The sequence below is a fragment of the Scyliorhinus torazame genome, chromosome 2, assembly GCF_047496885.1.
Source record: "Scyliorhinus torazame isolate Kashiwa2021f chromosome 2, sScyTor2.1, whole genome shotgun sequence".
In the NCBI taxonomy this organism is placed as follows: domain Eukaryota; kingdom Metazoa; phylum Chordata; class Chondrichthyes; order Carcharhiniformes; family Scyliorhinidae; genus Scyliorhinus; species Scyliorhinus torazame.
The window spans coordinates 206,238,833-206,256,716 of record NC_092708.1 but is presented as its reverse complement, the minus strand read 5'-3'; the positions used below and the strand labels follow the sequence as shown (position 1 = coordinate 206,256,716).

The 17,884-nt window shown below is 45.4% G+C and overlaps 1 protein-coding gene across 1 annotated transcript in view; it reads right to left on the bottom strand.

Annotated features, from left to right (window-relative positions):
• col6a1 (collagen, type VI, alpha 1) overlaps positions 1 to 17,884 on the bottom strand; it is a 128,575-nt gene that overhangs the window by 25,159 nt on the left and 85,532 nt on the right. The window contains exons 27-31 of the mRNA XM_072483020.1: positions 13,764 to 13,799; positions 13,581 to 13,617; positions 11,784 to 11,792; positions 10,702 to 10,835; positions 7,722 to 7,831 (exon numbers count right to left, since the gene is read on the bottom strand). Coding sequence (XP_072339121.1) covers positions 7,722 to 7,831; positions 10,702 to 10,835; positions 11,784 to 11,792; positions 13,581 to 13,617; positions 13,764 to 13,799 — 326 coding nt within the window. The remainder of the gene's footprint in view (positions 1 to 7,721; positions 7,832 to 10,701; positions 10,836 to 11,783; positions 11,793 to 13,580; positions 13,618 to 13,763; positions 13,800 to 17,884) is intronic.

Below are 17,884 nucleotides of genomic sequence, written 5' to 3'. Positions count from 1 at the left end.
CTGTGTAGAGAGACACTGTCCAATATATTAACCTGCCCTGTGTGGAGAGACACTGTCCAATATATTAACCTGTCCTGTGTAGAGAGACACTGTCCAATATATTAACCTGTCCTGTGTGGAGAGACACTGTCCAATATATTAACCTGTCCTGTGTAGAGAGACACTGTCCAATATATTAACCTGCCCTGTGCGGAGAGACACTGTCCAATATATTAACCTGCCCTGTGCGGAGAGACACTGTCCAATATATTAATCTGTCCTGTGTAGAGAGACACTGTCCAATATATTAACCTGTCCTGTGTGGAGAGACACTGTCCAATATATTAACCTGCCCTGTGTGGAGAGACACTGTCCAATATATTAACCTGCCCTGTGTAGAGAGACACTGTCCAATATATTAACCTGTCCTGTGTAGAGAGACACTGTCCAATATATTAACCTGTCCTGTGTGGAGAGACACTGTCCAATATATTAACCTGCCCTGTGTGGAGAGACACTGTCCAATATATTAACCTGTCCTGTGTGGAGAGACACTGTCCAATATATTAACCTGTCCTGTGTGGAGAGACACTGTCCAATATATTAACCTGCCCTGTGTAGAGAGACACTGTCCAATATATTAACCTGTCCTGTGTAGAGAGACACTGTCCAATATATTAACCTGTCCTGTGTGGAGAGACACTGTCCAATATATTAACCTGCCCTGTGTGGAGAGACACTGTCCAATATATTAACCTGCCCTGTGTAGAGAGACACTGTCCAATATATTAACCTGTCCTGTGTAGAGAGACACTGTCCAATATATTAACCTGTCCTGTGCGGAGAGACACTGTCCAATATATTAACCTGCCCTGTGTGGAGAGACACTGTCCAATATATTAACCTGCCCTGTGTGGAGAGACACTGTCCAATATATTAACCTGCCCTGTGTAGAGAGACACTGTCCAATATATTAACCTGTCCTGTGTGGAGAGACACTGTCCAATATATTAACATGTCCTGTGTAGAGAGACACTGTCCAATATATTAACCTGTCCTGTGTAGAGAGACACTGTCCAATATATTAACCTGCCCTGTGCGGAGTGACACTGTCCAATATATTAACCTGCCCTGCGCGGAGAGACACTGTCCAATATATTAACCTGCCCTGCGCGAAGAGACACTGTCCAATATATTAACCTGCCCTGTGTGGAGAGACACTGTCCAATATATTAACCTGCCCTGTGTGGAGAGACACTGTGCAATATATTAACCTGTCCTGTGCGGAGAGACACTGTCCAATATATTAATCTGTCCTGTGTGGAGAGACACTGTCCAATATATTAATCTGTCCTGTGTGGAGAGACACTGTCCAATATATTAACCTGTCCTGTGCGGAGAGACACTGTCCAATATATTAATCTGTCCTTTGCGGAGAGACACTGTCCAATATATTAATCTGTCCTGTGTGGAGAGACCCTGTCCAATATATTAACCTTCCCTGCGTGAAGAGACACTGTCCAATATATTAACCTGTCCTGTGTGGAGAGACACTGTCCAATATATTAATCTGTCCTGTGTGGAGAGACACTGTCCAATATATTAACCTGCCCTGTGCGGAGAGGCACTGTCCAATATATTAACCTGCCCTGTGTGGAGAGACACTGTCCAATATATTAACCTGCCCTGTGCGGAGAGACACTGTCCAATATATTAACCTGCCCTGCGTGAAGAGACACTGTCCAATATATTAACCTGCCCTGTGTGGAGAGACACTGTCCAATATGTTAACCTGCCTTGTGCAGAGAGACACTGTCCAATATATTAACCTGTCCTGTGTAGAGAGACACTGTCCAATATATTAACCTGTCCTGTGTGGAGAGACACTGTCCAATATATTAACCTGTCCTGTGTGGAGAGACACTGTCCAATATATTAACCTGCTCTGTGTGGAGAGACACTGTCCAATATATTAACCTGCCCTGTGCGGAGAGACACTGTCCAATATATTAACCTGTCCTGTGTGGAGAGACACTGTCCAATATATTAACCTGCTCTGTGTGGAGAGACACTGTCCAATATATTAACCTGCCCTGTGCGGAGAGGCACTGTCCAATATATTAACCTGTCCTGTGTGGAGAGACACTGTCCAACATATTAACCTGCTCTGTGTGGAGAGACACTGTCCAATATATTAACCTGCCCTGTGCGGAGAGACACTGTCCAATATATTAACCTGTACTGTGCGGAGAGACACTGTCCAATATATTAACCTGCTCTGTGTGGAGAGACACTGTCCAATATATTAACCTGCCCTGTGCGGAGAGACACTGTCCAATATATTAACCTGTCCTGTGTGGAGAGACACTGTCCAATATATTAACCTGTCCTGTGTAGAGAGACACTGTCCAATATATTAACCTGTCCTGTGTGGAGAGACACTGTCCAATATATTAACCTGCCCTGTGTGGAGAGACACTGTCCAATATATTAACCTGTCCTGTGTAGAGAGACACTGTCCAATATATTAACCTGTCCTGTGTAGAGAGACACTGTCCAATATATTAACCTGTCCTGTGTAGAGAGACACTGCCCAATATATTAACCTGTCCTGTGTAGAGAGACACTGTCCAATATATTAACCTGTCCTGTGTGGAGAGACACTGTCCAATATATTAACCTGTCCTGTGTGGAGAGACACTGTCCAATATATTAACCTGTCCTGTGTGGAGAGACACTGTCCAATATATTAACCTGCCCTGTGTGGAGAGACACTGTCCAATATATTAACCTGCCCTGTGCGGAGAGACACTGTCCAATATATTAATCTGTCCTGTGTGGAGAGACACTGTCCAATATATTAACCTGTACTGTGTGGAGAGACACTGTCCAATATATTAACCTGCCCTGAGTGGAGAGACACTGTCCAATATATTAACCTGCCCTGTGCGGAGAGACAATGTCCAATATATTAATCTGTCCTGTGTAGAGAGACACTGTCCAATATATTAACCTGCCCTGTGTGGAGAGACACTGTCCAATATATTAACCTGCCCTGCGTGAAGAGACACTGTCCAATATATTAACCTGCCCTGTGCGGAGAGACACTGTCCAATATATTAATCTGTCCTGTGTGGAGAGACACTGTCCAATATATTAACCTGTCCTGTGTAGAGAGACACTGTCCAATATATTAACCTGTCCTGTGTAGAGAGACACTGTCCAATATATTAACCTGCCCTGTGTAGAGAGACACTGTCCAATATATTAACATTTACTGTGTAGAGAGACACTGTCCAATATATTAACCTGCCCTGTGTGGAGAGACACTGTCCAATATATTAACCTGTCCTGTGTAGAGAGACACTGTCCAATATATTAACCTGTCCTGTGTGGAGAGACACTGTCCAATATATTAACCTGTCCTGTGTAGAGAGACACTGTCCAATATATTAACCTGTCCTGTGTAGAGAGACACTGTAGAATATATTAACCTGCCCTGTGTGGAGAGACACTGTCCAACATATTAACATGCCCTGTGCGGAGAGACACTGTCCAATATATTAATCTGTCCTGTGTAGAGAGACACTGTCCAATATATTAACCTGTCCTGTGTGAAGAGACACTGTCCAATATATTAACCTGCCCTGTGTGGAGAGACACTGTCCAGTATATTAACCTGCCCTGTGTAGAGAGACACTGTCCAATATATTAACCTGTCCTGTGTAGAGAGACACTGTCCAATATATTAACCTGTCCTGTGTGGAGAGACACTGTCCAATATATTAACCTGCCCTGTGTGGAGAGACACTGTCCAATATATTAACCTGTCCTGTGTGGAGAGACACTGTCCAATATATTAACCTGTCCTGTGTGTAGAGACACTGTCCAATATATTAACCTGCCCTGTGTAGAGAGACACTGTCCAATATATTAACCTGGCCTGTGTAGAGAGACACTGTCCAATATATTAACCTGTCCTGTGTGGAGAGACACTGTCCAATATATTAACCTGCCCTGTGTGGAGAGACACTGTCCAATATATTAACCTGCCCTGTGTAGAGAGACACTGTCCAATATATTAACCTGTCCTGTGTAGAGAGACACTGTCCAATATATTAACCTGTCCTGTGCGGAGAGACACTGTCCAATATATTAACCTGCCCTGTGTGGAGAGACACTGTCCAATATATTAACCTGCCCTGTGTGGAGAGACACTGTCCAATATATTAACCTGCCCTGTGTACAGAGACACTGTCCAATATATTAACCTGTCCTGTGTGGAGAGACACTGTCCAATATATTAACCTGTCCTGTGTAGAGAGACACTGTCCAATATATTAACCTGTCCTGTGTAGAGAGACACTGTCCAATATATTAACCTGCCCTGTGCGGAGAGACACTGTCCAATATATTAACCTGCCCTGTGCGGAGAGACACTGTCCAATATATTAACCTGCCCTGCGTGAAGAGACACTGTCCAATATATTAACCTGCCCTGTGTGGAGAGACACTGTCCAATATATTAACCTGTCCTGTGCGGAGAGACACTGTCCAATATATTAATCTGTCCTGTGTGGAGAGACACTGTCCAATATATTAATCTGTCCTGTGTGGAGAGACACTGTCCAATATATTAACCTGTCCTGTGCGGAGAGACACTGTCCAATATATTAATCTGTCCTGTGCGGAGAGACACTGTCCAATATATTAATCTGTCCTGTGTGGAGAGACACTGTCCAATATATTAACCTGCCCTGCGTGAAGAGACACTGTCCAATATATTAACCTGCCCTGTGTGGAGAGACACTGTCCAATATATTAATCTGTCCTGTGTGGAGAGACACTGTCCAATATATTAACCTGCCCTGTGCGGAGAGGCACTGTCCAATATATTAACCTGCCCTGTGTGGAGAGACACTGTCCAATATATTAACCTGCCCTGTGGGGAGAGACACTGTCCAATATATTAACCTGCCCTGCGTGAAGAGACACTGTCCAATATATTAACCTGCCCTGTGTGGAGAGACACTGTCCAATATGTTAACCTGCCCTGTGCGGAGAGGCACTGTCCAATATATTAACCTGCCCTGTGTAGAGAGACACTGTCCAATATATTAACCTGTCCTGTGTAGAGAGACACTGTCCAATATATTAACCTGTCCTGTGTGGAGAGACACTGTCCAATATATTAACCTGCCCTGTGCGGATAGACACTGTCCAATATATTAACCTGTCCTGTGTAGAGAGACACTGTCCAATATATTAACCTGTCCTGTGTGGAGAGACACTGTCCAATATATTAACCTGCCCTGTGCGGATAGACACTGTCCAATATATTAACCTGCCCTGTGTAGAGAGACACTGTCCAATATATTAACCTGCCCTGTGTACAGAGACACTGTCCAATATATTAACCTGTCCTGTGTAGAGAGACACTGTCCAATATATTAACCTGCCCTGTGTAGAGAGACACTGTCCAATATATTAACCTGTCCTGTGTAGAGAGACACTGTCCAATATATTAACCTGCCCTGTGTAGAGAGACACTGTCCAATATATTAACCTGCCTGTGCGGAGAGACACTGTCCAATATATTAACCTGTCCTGTGTAGAGAGACACTGTCCAATATATTAACCTGCCCTGTGTGGAGAGACACTGTCCAATATATTAACCTGCCCTGCGTACAGAGACACTGTCCAATATATTAACCTGTCCTGCGTACAGAGACACTGTCCAATATATTAACCTGCCCTGTGTAGAGAGACACTGTCCAATATATTAACCTGCCCTGTGTGGAGAGACACTGTAGAATATATTAACCTGCCCTGTGTCGAGATACACTGTCCAATATATTAACCTGCCCTGTGTAGAGAGACACTGTCCAATATATTAACCTGCCCTGTGTAGAGAGACACTGTCCAATATATTAACCTGCCCTGTGCGGAGAGACACTGTCCAATATATTAACCTGTCCTGTGTAGAGAGACACTGTCCAATATATTGACCTGCCCTGTGTGGAGAGACACTATCCAATATATTAACCTGCCCTGCGTACAGAGACACTGTCCAATATATTAACCTGTCCTGCGTACAGAGACACTGTCCAATATATTAACCTGCCCTGTGTAGAGAGACACTGTCCAATATATTAACCTGTCCTGTGTGGAGAGACACTGTCCAATATATTAACCTGTCCTGTGTACAGAGACACTGTCCAATATATTAACCTGCCCTGTGTAGAGAGACACTGTCCAATATATTAACCTGTCCTGTGTGGAGAGACACTGTCCAATATATTAACCTGCCCTGTGTGGAGAAACACTGTCCAATATATTAACCTGCCCTGTGTCGAGATACACTGTCCAATATATTAACCTGCCCTGTGTAGAGAGACCCTGTCCAATATATTAACCTGTCCTGTGTGGAGAGACACTGTCCAATATATTAACCTGTCCTGTGTACAGAGACACTGTCCAATATATTAACCTGCCCTGTGTAGAGAGACACTGTCCAATATATTAACCTGCCCTGTGTGGAGAAACACTGTCCAATATATTAACCTGCCCTGTGTCGAGATACACTGTCCAATATATTAACCTGCCCTGTGTAGAGAGACCCTGTCCAATATATTAACCTGTCCTGTGTGGAGAGACACTGTCCAATATATTAACCTGTTCTGTGTAGCGAGACACTGTCCAATATATTAACCTGCCCTGTGTGGAGAGACACTGTCCAATATATTAACCTGCCCTGCGTACAGAGACACTGTCCAATATATTAACCTGTCCTGTGTGGAGAGACACTGTCCAATATATTAACCTGTCCTGTGTGGAGAGACACTGTCCAATATATTAACCTGTCCTGCGTACAGAGACACTGTCCAATATATTAACCTGCCCTGTGTAGAGAGACACTGTCCAATATATTAACCTGCCCTGTGTGGAGAAACACTGTCCAATATATTAACCTGCCCTGTGTCGAGATACACTGTCCAATATATTAACCTGCCCTGTGTAGAGAGACCCTGTCCAATATATTAACCTGTCCTGTGTGGAGAGACACTGTCCAATATATTAACCTGTTCTGTGTAGCGAGACACTGTCCAATATATTAACCTGCCCTGTGTGGAGAGACACTGTCCAATATATTAACCTGCCCTGCGTACAGAGACACTGTCCAATATATTAACCTGTCCTGCATACAGAGACACTGTCCAATATATTAACCTGCCCTGCGTACAGAGACACTGTCCAATATATTAACCTGCCCTGCGTTCAGAGACACTGCCCAATATATTGATCTGTGTAGTGGAGACAAACACTGTCCAATATGTAAACACCACCTTTTCCTCCTCCAATTCCGTCCCGTTGCACATTCCAAATTTATATCACTCCAACGCTAATCTCAGGTGTTTGTGATGAGTGTCCTTGCTGACAGTCTACGCCAAACTGACATCTAACATCAACAATGTCTGTACCTCTGAACATTTTAGGGATGTAATCCTGTCCCCTGCAATGCAAAGCTGTCCTACAATAAATCATGTTCACTTCTCTGAGTTTCCTTTCATAACTAAAACAACAGTTTGTTGTATTTGCTCGCTTCCCTAATTTCTGAAGCCTTTTTAATGCAGAAATGTCCAGTTAGTGGCAATGATATAGATTAATCGATCACACCATCTTTACCAACAACGCATGTTAAGCAAAGAACCAGTCAATCAGTCAAGACAGATAATACGTACACTTTTAGTTCAGGTAGAGAATTAATGCCAGGATCAATCATTGAGACCAACTCCTCAGTTCCCCCATGACTGTATTGGACAACTCCAATGTTGGACTCCTTGCCGTCAAACTATAAACGCCAAAAAAAAAGAATGAGTACATACAGGGCACTGCACTGATAAGAGGTTTAATATGAACAGGATTCACACAAGATAAAGTTCAATAAGAGCAAATGTGAGCCCTCCACATTGAAGGTAAGATAATTCTTTGAAATGATGAGGAGCTAGGAACTGTAGAGAAACAACACAATTGGAATGACCCTGTACACAAATCATTCTAGGTCAGGAGATGAGTACAAAAATCAATCAGAAAGGCCAATAGATTGTTGGCCTTTACCTAAAATATGCTGTTATACACAGGATATGGAAGTTATGCTCTACTTGTGTAAACGCTTGTTCAGACCCCACCCACCCTTTTTAGTTCTGGGCATTGCACCCCAGCAAAGATCTATTACTCTTGGAGGAAACACAGTGGGCTGGATTCTACATTTCACAGGCTAAGTGCCGGCTTGAGCAGAGAATTTGCGGGAGTTTTACGATTAACAAATCGGGGCCGACCCCTCACCGATTCCAGGACCTGTGAGGGGCTAGCAGTGGCACGGGGTGAAACTCCCGGCTCCTGCGCTGAAAACGGCTGGAGAATGGCCGGGTCCCTGGCCGCGCATGCGTACGGCGACGACCTGCAACGGTCGCGCGGTACAGAATGGTACTGGCCGTGCACAGACCCGATCCACCAGCCACGACCCCACAAGCCACACCCTGGCCACCCCGCATCAGTCCCCCCGCCCCAGCCAGCAGCATGGATCCCGGCCAAATATGGCAGCACTGGACACAGTCCGCAGCCGCCACGCCGGGTTCCTGACCGCTGAGACCACACATGTCCCGTGCCGTCGGGAACTCAGCCCATATGGGGCAGAGCATCGTGGGAGGGCCTGCTGCTGACACGTTAATGCCGTTGCAATGGTGTGCGGCGCGTGGCGTGATTACATGATTTCCGAGGGGACGGAGCATGGCCGACCGGCGTCAAACCAGTGCCACCCCTGATTTGGGCGTAGGAGTCGATTCTTCGCCCGATCGCCAATTCCCCAATATCGGATTCGGGCAACGGAGATTCCTACCCAGTGCAGTTTAACCCGATGATACAGGGGCTAAAAGGGTTAAACGCAACATAGGTTTATATTTCCTTGTGTAAAGAAGGTTCAAGGCAGGTAAAATGATAAAAAGATTGGACAGGACAGATAACAAGGAACTATTTCCTCTGGCGGGAAATCACAAGCCAAGAAGCTTTGTCTTCAAATTAAAGCTAGATGATTTTGGAGTGAATTTAGGAAGTACTTTCTCACACAAAGGTCTGGAATTCTCTCCAAGGTGGGTAAATGGAGTTGAGATACAGAACAGCAAGGATCGAATTGAATAACAGAACAGGTTCAATGGACTGTTTCTGTGTTCCTAATATGACACCTACTAAAAATGAAATAAATTCTTGGTGTACAAATTAACATGAGTGTGAATTCCTAGTCAAAATGCAATGTTGATCCAATAAAAAACATTTATAAAAAATAAATGCAATGTTGCATTTTCCAGTTGTCCATGATGAGTTGTTTCCTGATGATAAGGGGCAACATTTTGCATTCCCATGTCTGAGCACTGTCATGCCAGTTGGGAGTTTGTCTCCTGTAGAATAATATTAATAAACTACGTAAAGTCAGCAAATAGCAGAGGTTCAAATTTTGCTTCCCATGTACAATTGCTTCGAGCCTGTTTTGTATTTAAGCAAGGCATGTAGAATACCAGTCAACAACCCAACACTGATTAACACTTCCAGAACACCCTTAAAATATTTGAACATTCAAGATACCAACTGCACTCTTTGATTGGAGTAAATCCTACCACCGTGCTTTGATTGAACTTTACATTATCAGTACAAACAAGGATAAAGTCTACAAAGGTATGAAAATATTAACTCAAAAACCTCTACAATTTCAAATCTAAATCTGGCCCCACTGAGGTGACCATTTTCTAGATTTCTGCTTGTTTGCACTCAGTGCCCTCAGACAAAATTCAAACCCAAGATCATGCCCCATAAATATTTGCATATCTGTGGTCTGTTGTAGATGTAACAGGATGCCAAGATTGTCTTTTCCTTCAGGGCTGTCCTCTTTGGTGTTTTGTGCGTCTCGAGATTGGGCAATTTGGTTTCAAATGAAGTTATAAAGATGTCCGTGAGTAAAAAGGGGTTCATTTCAAGGACCGTCTTCAGCCTGTTGAACTCCTCGACAATGACAATTGAGATCTGCCATCTTCTTTACCTCAGGACTGCAGTCTCGTAGAATGACTTGGTAATGAATTCTCAGTGTTAATTTCTGAAACCGTGGCTTAACAGAGAGCTTTCACTGCTGCTGTGGGTCTTGGGATTGCCCTACCTCCATGGTCATCTCTCACAACATAAACTACTTTTAAACTCCACAGTCATACATTCTATGAAAACATTCCTCGGTTTGGATTATGGCTTTACACTTATCAATACAATTTAGAAATATCCTGCGGAATGAGTGGGGAAGGAGTTTTTATCTCCTTTGGCACTGCACTAATCAAATGCCGTGTGTGTGTAAAATTACTCTTTTTTTTTTACAGAAATTAGACCATTTGCTTGCTTTAAATTTGGTGATAATGTGGATCAGTGGGACAGAAACAAGAGAGCTTCAGCATGCATCTGACCATGTCATCCTTCAGCTAAGAGTGCTTAACACAATGTTAAATTCCCCAGGCTTCACCTACATGAGCAAAATAATTCACAATGAAAGTATTTTTTTTAAATATCAAGCTGAGAAGAAGACTCTGGACTGATTTAGAAACATGAAACCTATATGAGATAATGCCATATCAAAGATTGAAATAGGCTAAACAAATTTAGTCAGCCTTTCGTGTTGGTAGAACTCACCCTGATTTTTTCATCCCTGCTCAGTCTTTCGATCACCGTAATTATAAACTGCTTGGCGAGAGCAAAGTTTTGGTCCCCGATACTTTCTGAGCTGTCCACTACAAACAGAAGGTCGATGGGTCCACACTTACACTCTGCAAGGGAAAGAACTGGTCAATGATCTTCATAACCGCTCCTTCTGATGTGACTTTCCAACGCCATTAAGCTTTTTAATTCTCCCAAGTCTTGTCGACTGCTGTCCCACCTCAGTCTTGTTAACACTCTGTATTTCTTTGATGAGCTTCAGTTTAATAGAGGGCTTTCACTACTGCTGTAGATGCTGGATACACAGTCAAGGCAGGTAAATGGAATTAATATACATGGCAGCCATGATCAAATTGAATTTTAGACCAGGCTGGAGGGGCTCTTTGCTTCTGTGTTCCCAAGACAATGCCAGTTGGCCCATAAGTCAGTTCATGCATCTACAAAATGTCTGATTCCCCATGTCACAGCATCCAGCTTTTACCATAAATCTCTCTTCTAATATTTCCCTGATGTTGAGACGTCTGGGAAAAACAGGAAATACGCGCTTTCATGCACGTCGGCTACATTCCTCCTTTAATTGACTCTTTCAGTGTATTATCTTCAATGTACCAGAAATGCTTCGTTTTAAAATGGATTTAGATGTCTTGGGCCATTGACCTTACTAGAGGAGGAGCTCTCTGCGGTATAGTGCATGTTTGCATTAGAGATTGTTTTCATTGAAGCCTGAATGTGAGGGAGTAACTGCTAAAAATCTGAAAGCTTATTGATGGCAGCTTCTCCACCTCTGCTAACAGATCCCCATTTCCAAAGCACTGCCTGAAACTGTATGGTTCATTGTGATTGGCTCATACACTGACAAAGACTAATTATGAAGAGGGTATCTCTAAATAGCAGGCAAATCAAGCACATATTGAAGTAAGGGAACATCTACAAATACTCATTCTATACTAGTACATGAATGGTAAAATCAAGTAAACTTGGAAACAGGGTAAAGATTGTCAGCGGTAAACAGTGAGTAATAGCATGCATTCCTGCACCAAATAATTCAATCTACTCACCACAGCAAGCTGTGAAAAAGAAAAGAAAGGAAAATTAGCAAAATTATTTTAATCATTTGCTGGAACATTAATAAAGAACACATTTTATTTCATGCTGCATCCAGTCATTTGGTCACCTCATGCTGCGTCTGATTGCTGTGTCATGCATTCTGTATAAGGCACTCGGTGACATGAGAATGCATGCTTGCAAGGGCAGTTCTGCTGTTTCCGTTTATTTAACACAAACGCTTCAAGGGGTAATTGTCTCTGACTTCGCTCTGCAGACAGCTGAGGTTTCCCATGCGGGAGAGCATGTTAGAAATTTTGGCGTGTGCTGCGTGAGATCTTTCCAATCGCTTGTTGACAGGGAATAACGTGCCATATGTCCTCCCATTGGACAAGGCCAGAGAGGAAATGTTGGGAAATCGCCACCTTGTTTTTCTATTATATGACAACATTAATAATGGATCCAGCATCTCTGGCATAACTGTACTCCCTGTCACCTGTGATGCCATCCACTGTCATACCAATCCATAGAAACCCAACAGCGCAGAAGGAGGCCATTCGGCCCATCGAGTCTGCACTAACTATCCCAAAGAGCACCCTGAATCGGCCCACTTCCCTGTCCTATATCTGTAATCCCTTGCATTGACCATGGCCAATACACCTGACCAGCACACCCTTGGACTTTGGGAGGAAACCCACGCAGACACAAGAGAATGTGCAAACTCCACACAAACAGTAACCCAAGGCCGGAATTGAAGCCGGGTCCCTGGTACTGGGAGGCAGCAGTGCTAACCACTGTGCCACTGTGCCGCCCTAAGGTTGCCTTGCAGAGCACAGTGAGGGGTGCCTGTATGCCATCCAGCGAATGAATAAGAGAAGGTAAAACAAGTTTTCACTGCAGCAGTAGATGTTTGATAGCAGCCAGAAACAGGGGGCGGGATTCTCTGATCCTGAGGCTAAGTGTTGACACCGTCATAAACGGCGTCGCGTTTTACGATGGTGTCAACAGGCCCCCAGGATCAGCGATCCTGCGCCCAACAGGGGGCCAGCATGGCACTGGAGCGACTCACGCAGCTCCAGCTGCCGATACCAGCATCAAACGGGCGCTGCGGGTCTGCGCATGCGCGCTGCGACTGGTGCAAACTCGCGCATGCGCGCTGCGACCGGCGCGAACTCATGCTTGCGCGCTAGGTTTCTTCTCCACGCTGGCCCTGACGCAATATGGCGGAAAGCTACAGGGGCCGGCGCGGAGTAAAAGAGGCCCCCACCAGGAAAAGGCAGCCGCCGATCGTTAGGCCCCGATCGCGGGTCAGGCCATGGTGGAGGCCTCCCCCGGGGTTGGATCCCCCCCCCCACCCCATCCAGGCCGCCCTCCGCAGGATGGATGGCGAGGTCCCGCCGGGTAAGATCACATGTGAACGGCGCCGGCGGGACTAGGGATATCTCGGTGGCCACTCGGCCCATCCCGCGTGGAGAATCGGCGGCATGGCCACGTAGAGCGCCAATGCCAATTCTCCAGTCACCGGAGAATCGGCGGACTGGCGTCGGGGCGGCATCACGTGAATCGCGCCCGGCCTGGCGATTCTCCGACCCGGAAGCGGGGTCAGAGAATCCTGTCCAGGATTCTTAGCTTGGCCCAAAAGTGTTGAGGTCAGTTCGAGGCCCTTTAGTGCTGCTGTGGTTGGGATTAAGGAGCTCAGCCAGGGAGCTACATGATCAGTACCACAATAGGGAAGTAGACCTTCCAGCTGAGCTACTGATCCAAATATCCAAATCTTTGGATTGAAAAGGTCTGACTGACTGTTTACTTACAGCACATGCGCTTAATGATGTCCAATATTTCACACTCCTGTAAAAGAAAGAAGAGCATTAGGAATCTTAGGTTACACTTTCATGCCACTCTAACCCCTTCCCTGTCTTTAGGCAATGATTTGAGGAGGTATTAACATATCTCTACTTGTTTAAACATGCAAAAGGAGTTCACCCAATACGTACAGAAGGTCCTGGGGGTCCTGGTGGCCCGGAAGGTCCCTGGCAATAAAGCAGACCAAATGAGAAAAATTGTTATTACTTATTCCGCAGAGGTTGTTTTGCTGGCTCTGTTTTTAAAATGTTGTACAGTTACACATCATTTTATACTTTACATCAAACGACTGTAACATCCCAACTGATCAGATTGAATGAAATAAGTAAAAGTTGCATGTCGCAAAAGAAAGGTCACTACATGTCACAGTTCGTGTTTGAGCGAAATTCCAACCAGCTGGTAACTTGTTGACCTTTCAGCCATCCCCTGACCCAATGGCTGGTTTAAGGACTTCGGAGTTCTCCAACATGCCTGTTCCCCAAACTCATGGGACCTGGGTCAACACCAAGATTCTTTACACTAGGAACTTCCATTGCATCTTATGACACTTCCACTCATGCTCTGAATACTGGGATAACTTCGCCTCCTATCACTGCTGTCTTGCTTTCCAGTTCCAGGGTGCAACAAATGAAGAGTGAATAATGCAGGTTTGGCAACAGTTCACAGCCTGAACTGGAAGTCTAGATATGGAGCAACATCTGGCATAAGTGGGGGTCCTAGAGCTTCAATCTTATATTGTCTTTCAGGTGACTTAAAGGAACTAGATAGACAATGTAATACGAGGAATGAGTGGTACAAACTAAAACAAGTGCCGGAATTCTCCATTTGGAAGACTAAGGGCTGGATTCTCTGGTCCCCCAGCTGCATGATTCTCGGTGTCGCACCGTTAGCTGGTGGCGGGGTTCTATCCCCCCGCTGCTTATCAATGGGATTTCCCATTGAATCCACCCCAAGCCGCCGCGAATGCCACTGGCGGGGTGCGCTGCCAGCGGAAAACGTGATTCCCGACGACCATAAAATTCTGATCTAAATGTTCCTACGCAGACTGAATAGCGTGCTATTCCCATTTCCGTTGGGGACGCTATTTGGTAAGTGAGTCAGGACAGGCAAATCGGCCAGAACTCTGCTGGCGTGAATTGAGAGCAATTCCTGGCTTAGCGGATATTGAAACTGTTGGTGCCTGAATTAGAGCAAAGGAACCTGACAGCTAGAGCTGTTTTTAAGGGCACCGCTTACCACACACTCTCTGCAGCCACTAAGGTGGCTCAGGAAGCCCTGCTCCCCAGGTTCAGGAGTCTGAGGTGGACTCACTTCTCCATGCCAGTGAGGAATGGGGGGGACACCCTCTCCCCCAGGGTGGGCCGCAGACTCAAGCCTGCCCTCCTGAACAGCACCTGGGAGGTGGTGACAGAAGCAATTGGCGTTGCCAGTCTCACCAGGAGGAGACAGGTGGTGATCCGGAGGGGTGGGGGTCACTGTTGAGGCTTCTGACTTGGGAGGGGCGGAAAACCAGGGAGGGTTCCAAAGGCTGTGGTGCAGATGTCCTCTGGTTGGTGTGAGCTCTGCTAATCCCCTAGTCCCTCTGCAATGGCGCAGTGCTCCTGAGGAGTGCCAACATCTTGTGAGCCATTGATTGAGCTTGGCCACGCCTATCTCCTTGATGGTACAGCTGGGGTCTGAGGATTTCTAGAGGGGCAGCCTGGGTGGGCTCCCAGATGACCAGAGGCTCTCTGAACATTTAAAGAACACAGGCAGCACTCAGCAGTGTGAGCAGCCACAAGCCTGTAAGTAGCATCAAAGGGGTGCATTTAAAAGACAGACTGCAGCAATGACAGTCTGAGCCAGGCCACCCCGATCCCAAGGATCCCGAGTCCACAGACTTTGCATCAAATCGTTCTCCTCCCCTGGCCAGGCAGGCACTTCCCAGCAAGCCCAAACATTTTTGAGGCTTTTTCAGTTGTTTTAGCTACCCGCTCTCCCTCCACAGCTATGGCGCCCAGTCCCCACTTGCAAATACTTGCACTTATTTTCGCCGGCAAGATTTCCTCCTAAGAGGATGGAACATTGCTGGGGGGAGGGGCCGTGAAGCATGAAGTGTCAAAGCCTCTAATAACATTTGAATCCATGCAAATGAGTTTTGCATGGACCCGCCGGTGTGGAGTGTTAAATTCGATAACGCCGCCAGTGAGGTACTGGGGCATGGTGTCGGAATCAGCGTTGGGTGCAAAACGGATCGTAATTCTCGCTGCTGGCATGGCAAAGTGGAGAATTCATCCCAGGTTCTCAAAATGGATTCAAATGGCAGTCTTGCCTGACACAACCAATGTTGGAAAAATACCATTCAGACCTCCATTGTGATAAACCCGTCTTTCAGTAATGTTAAGGTATCTTTAAATTTTGATTTAGCTTAACTTTAGAAAGTATATTTTAATATTGTGCTTTGTTGTATATAGCACGGAACCCTCCAAAGCACCACAAACATTTGGAATGGTGAACTGAGACCCATCTCTATGGATTTCCATTCATCGAACACCTGTTTATATTACTGGATAGTCTAAGCAAAGAGAGGGCAGGTGAATGATGGCCATGGTCAAACATAACTGATGCCAGCATGCAACATCTACCTTTTAAATTATGACCTAGCTCTGCATGTACTATGAAACAAACTTTGTTCCCAGCCAATCTCGTGTGCCAAATTGTACCCTGGCGCACGTGCCATTATTTATTTCCCTTTACTTTTTCTCAATACAGATATACATCTCTATTGAATCTCCCCTTAGTCTTCCTCCCTCCAAGGAGAACAGTCCCAACCTCTCCAATCTATCCTCATAACTGAGGTTTCTCATCCTAGGAACCATTCTTGTAAACCTCTTCTGCAATCTCTCCAATAGTAAAGCTTATCTGCACTCCTTCCTATTGTGTAGCTTCCAAAATCAGCTGCGGTCTAACTAGTGTCTTATACTATATACAAGTTCAACATTAACTCCATGCTCTTGTACTCTATGCCCCTATTAATAAAGCCCAGAATGTGATATGCTTTATTATCTGCTCTCTCTATCTGTCCTGCAACCTTCAATGGTCAATCTATGCACATATACATCCAGGTCCCTCTGCTCCTGCACGCCAAAAGGAACCCTATCCCTCATTTTATCTTGTCTCTCAATGTTCTTCTTACCAAAAGTCATCACCTTACACTTCTCCGCATTGAACTCCATCTGCCACCTTGCTGCCCACTCCACCAACTTTTCTATGTCTGTTTGAAGTTCTACAATCTCCACTTCACAGTTTACAATACTTCCAAGTTTTGAATCATCAGCAAACTTCAAAATTGTCCCCTGAACCCCAAGATCTAGATCATTCATATATATCAGGAAAAGCAAGGGTCCTAATATTAACTCCTTGGGAACATCACTGCAAACTTTCCTTTAGCCCATAAAATACCCATTGACCATTACCACCTGTTTCCTATTACTCAGCCAATTTTGTATCCACATTGTTACCATCCCTTTCTTGCAGGGTAGATGAACATTGTGCTTGTCCCCATGTTGTTTGTTTCCTCTTCTTTCATCATTTGGGCCATTGCGATATCCTCTGTGACAGAAGATGGCCATTCCTGTTATGAGGATGTGTTTTTTCATTAGGCTCACCATTGTGTTTGGCTGTGCGGTGTGCTGTCAGCTGTGGCTTAGTTTCAGCATCGCCTGTCGCACTGTCATACTGGCTGGGGTTTGCAGCATTAGCTCTGTGGTCACAGTGTTGACCTCATCAACACTCGTCGGAGCCGGAGGTTGAGCCTCCTCTGGTTGTTGATTGCTCGCTTGCCTATCCTCCACTAGCGGCGTCACGGTAACCATCTGAGTGGTTGGCCAGTCTGACCAATGAGAGCTTTCCAGCACTTTAACAAAAATGAACAAACCTCCTCTGTGTAGAGTGAAGATGGTTCAGAGCTGAAGTCTCAGTCAAGAGAATCTTTCTTCTTGGCTCTCTCGGGAGCTCTAGGGGCAGCACGTTAGCACAGTGGTTAGGACTGCTGTCTGACAGCACCAGGGATCGTGGTTCGATTACGACCTTTGGAGACTCTGTGTGGAGTTTACATGTTCTCCCTATGTCTGGGTAGGTTTCCTACGGGTGCTCCGGTTTCCTCCCACAATCCAAAGATGTGCAGGTTAGGTAGGGTTAGGGGTTTGCGGGGACAGGATGGGGGAGTGGGCCTAGGTAGAGTGCTCTTTCAGAGGGTCAGTGCAGACTTGAT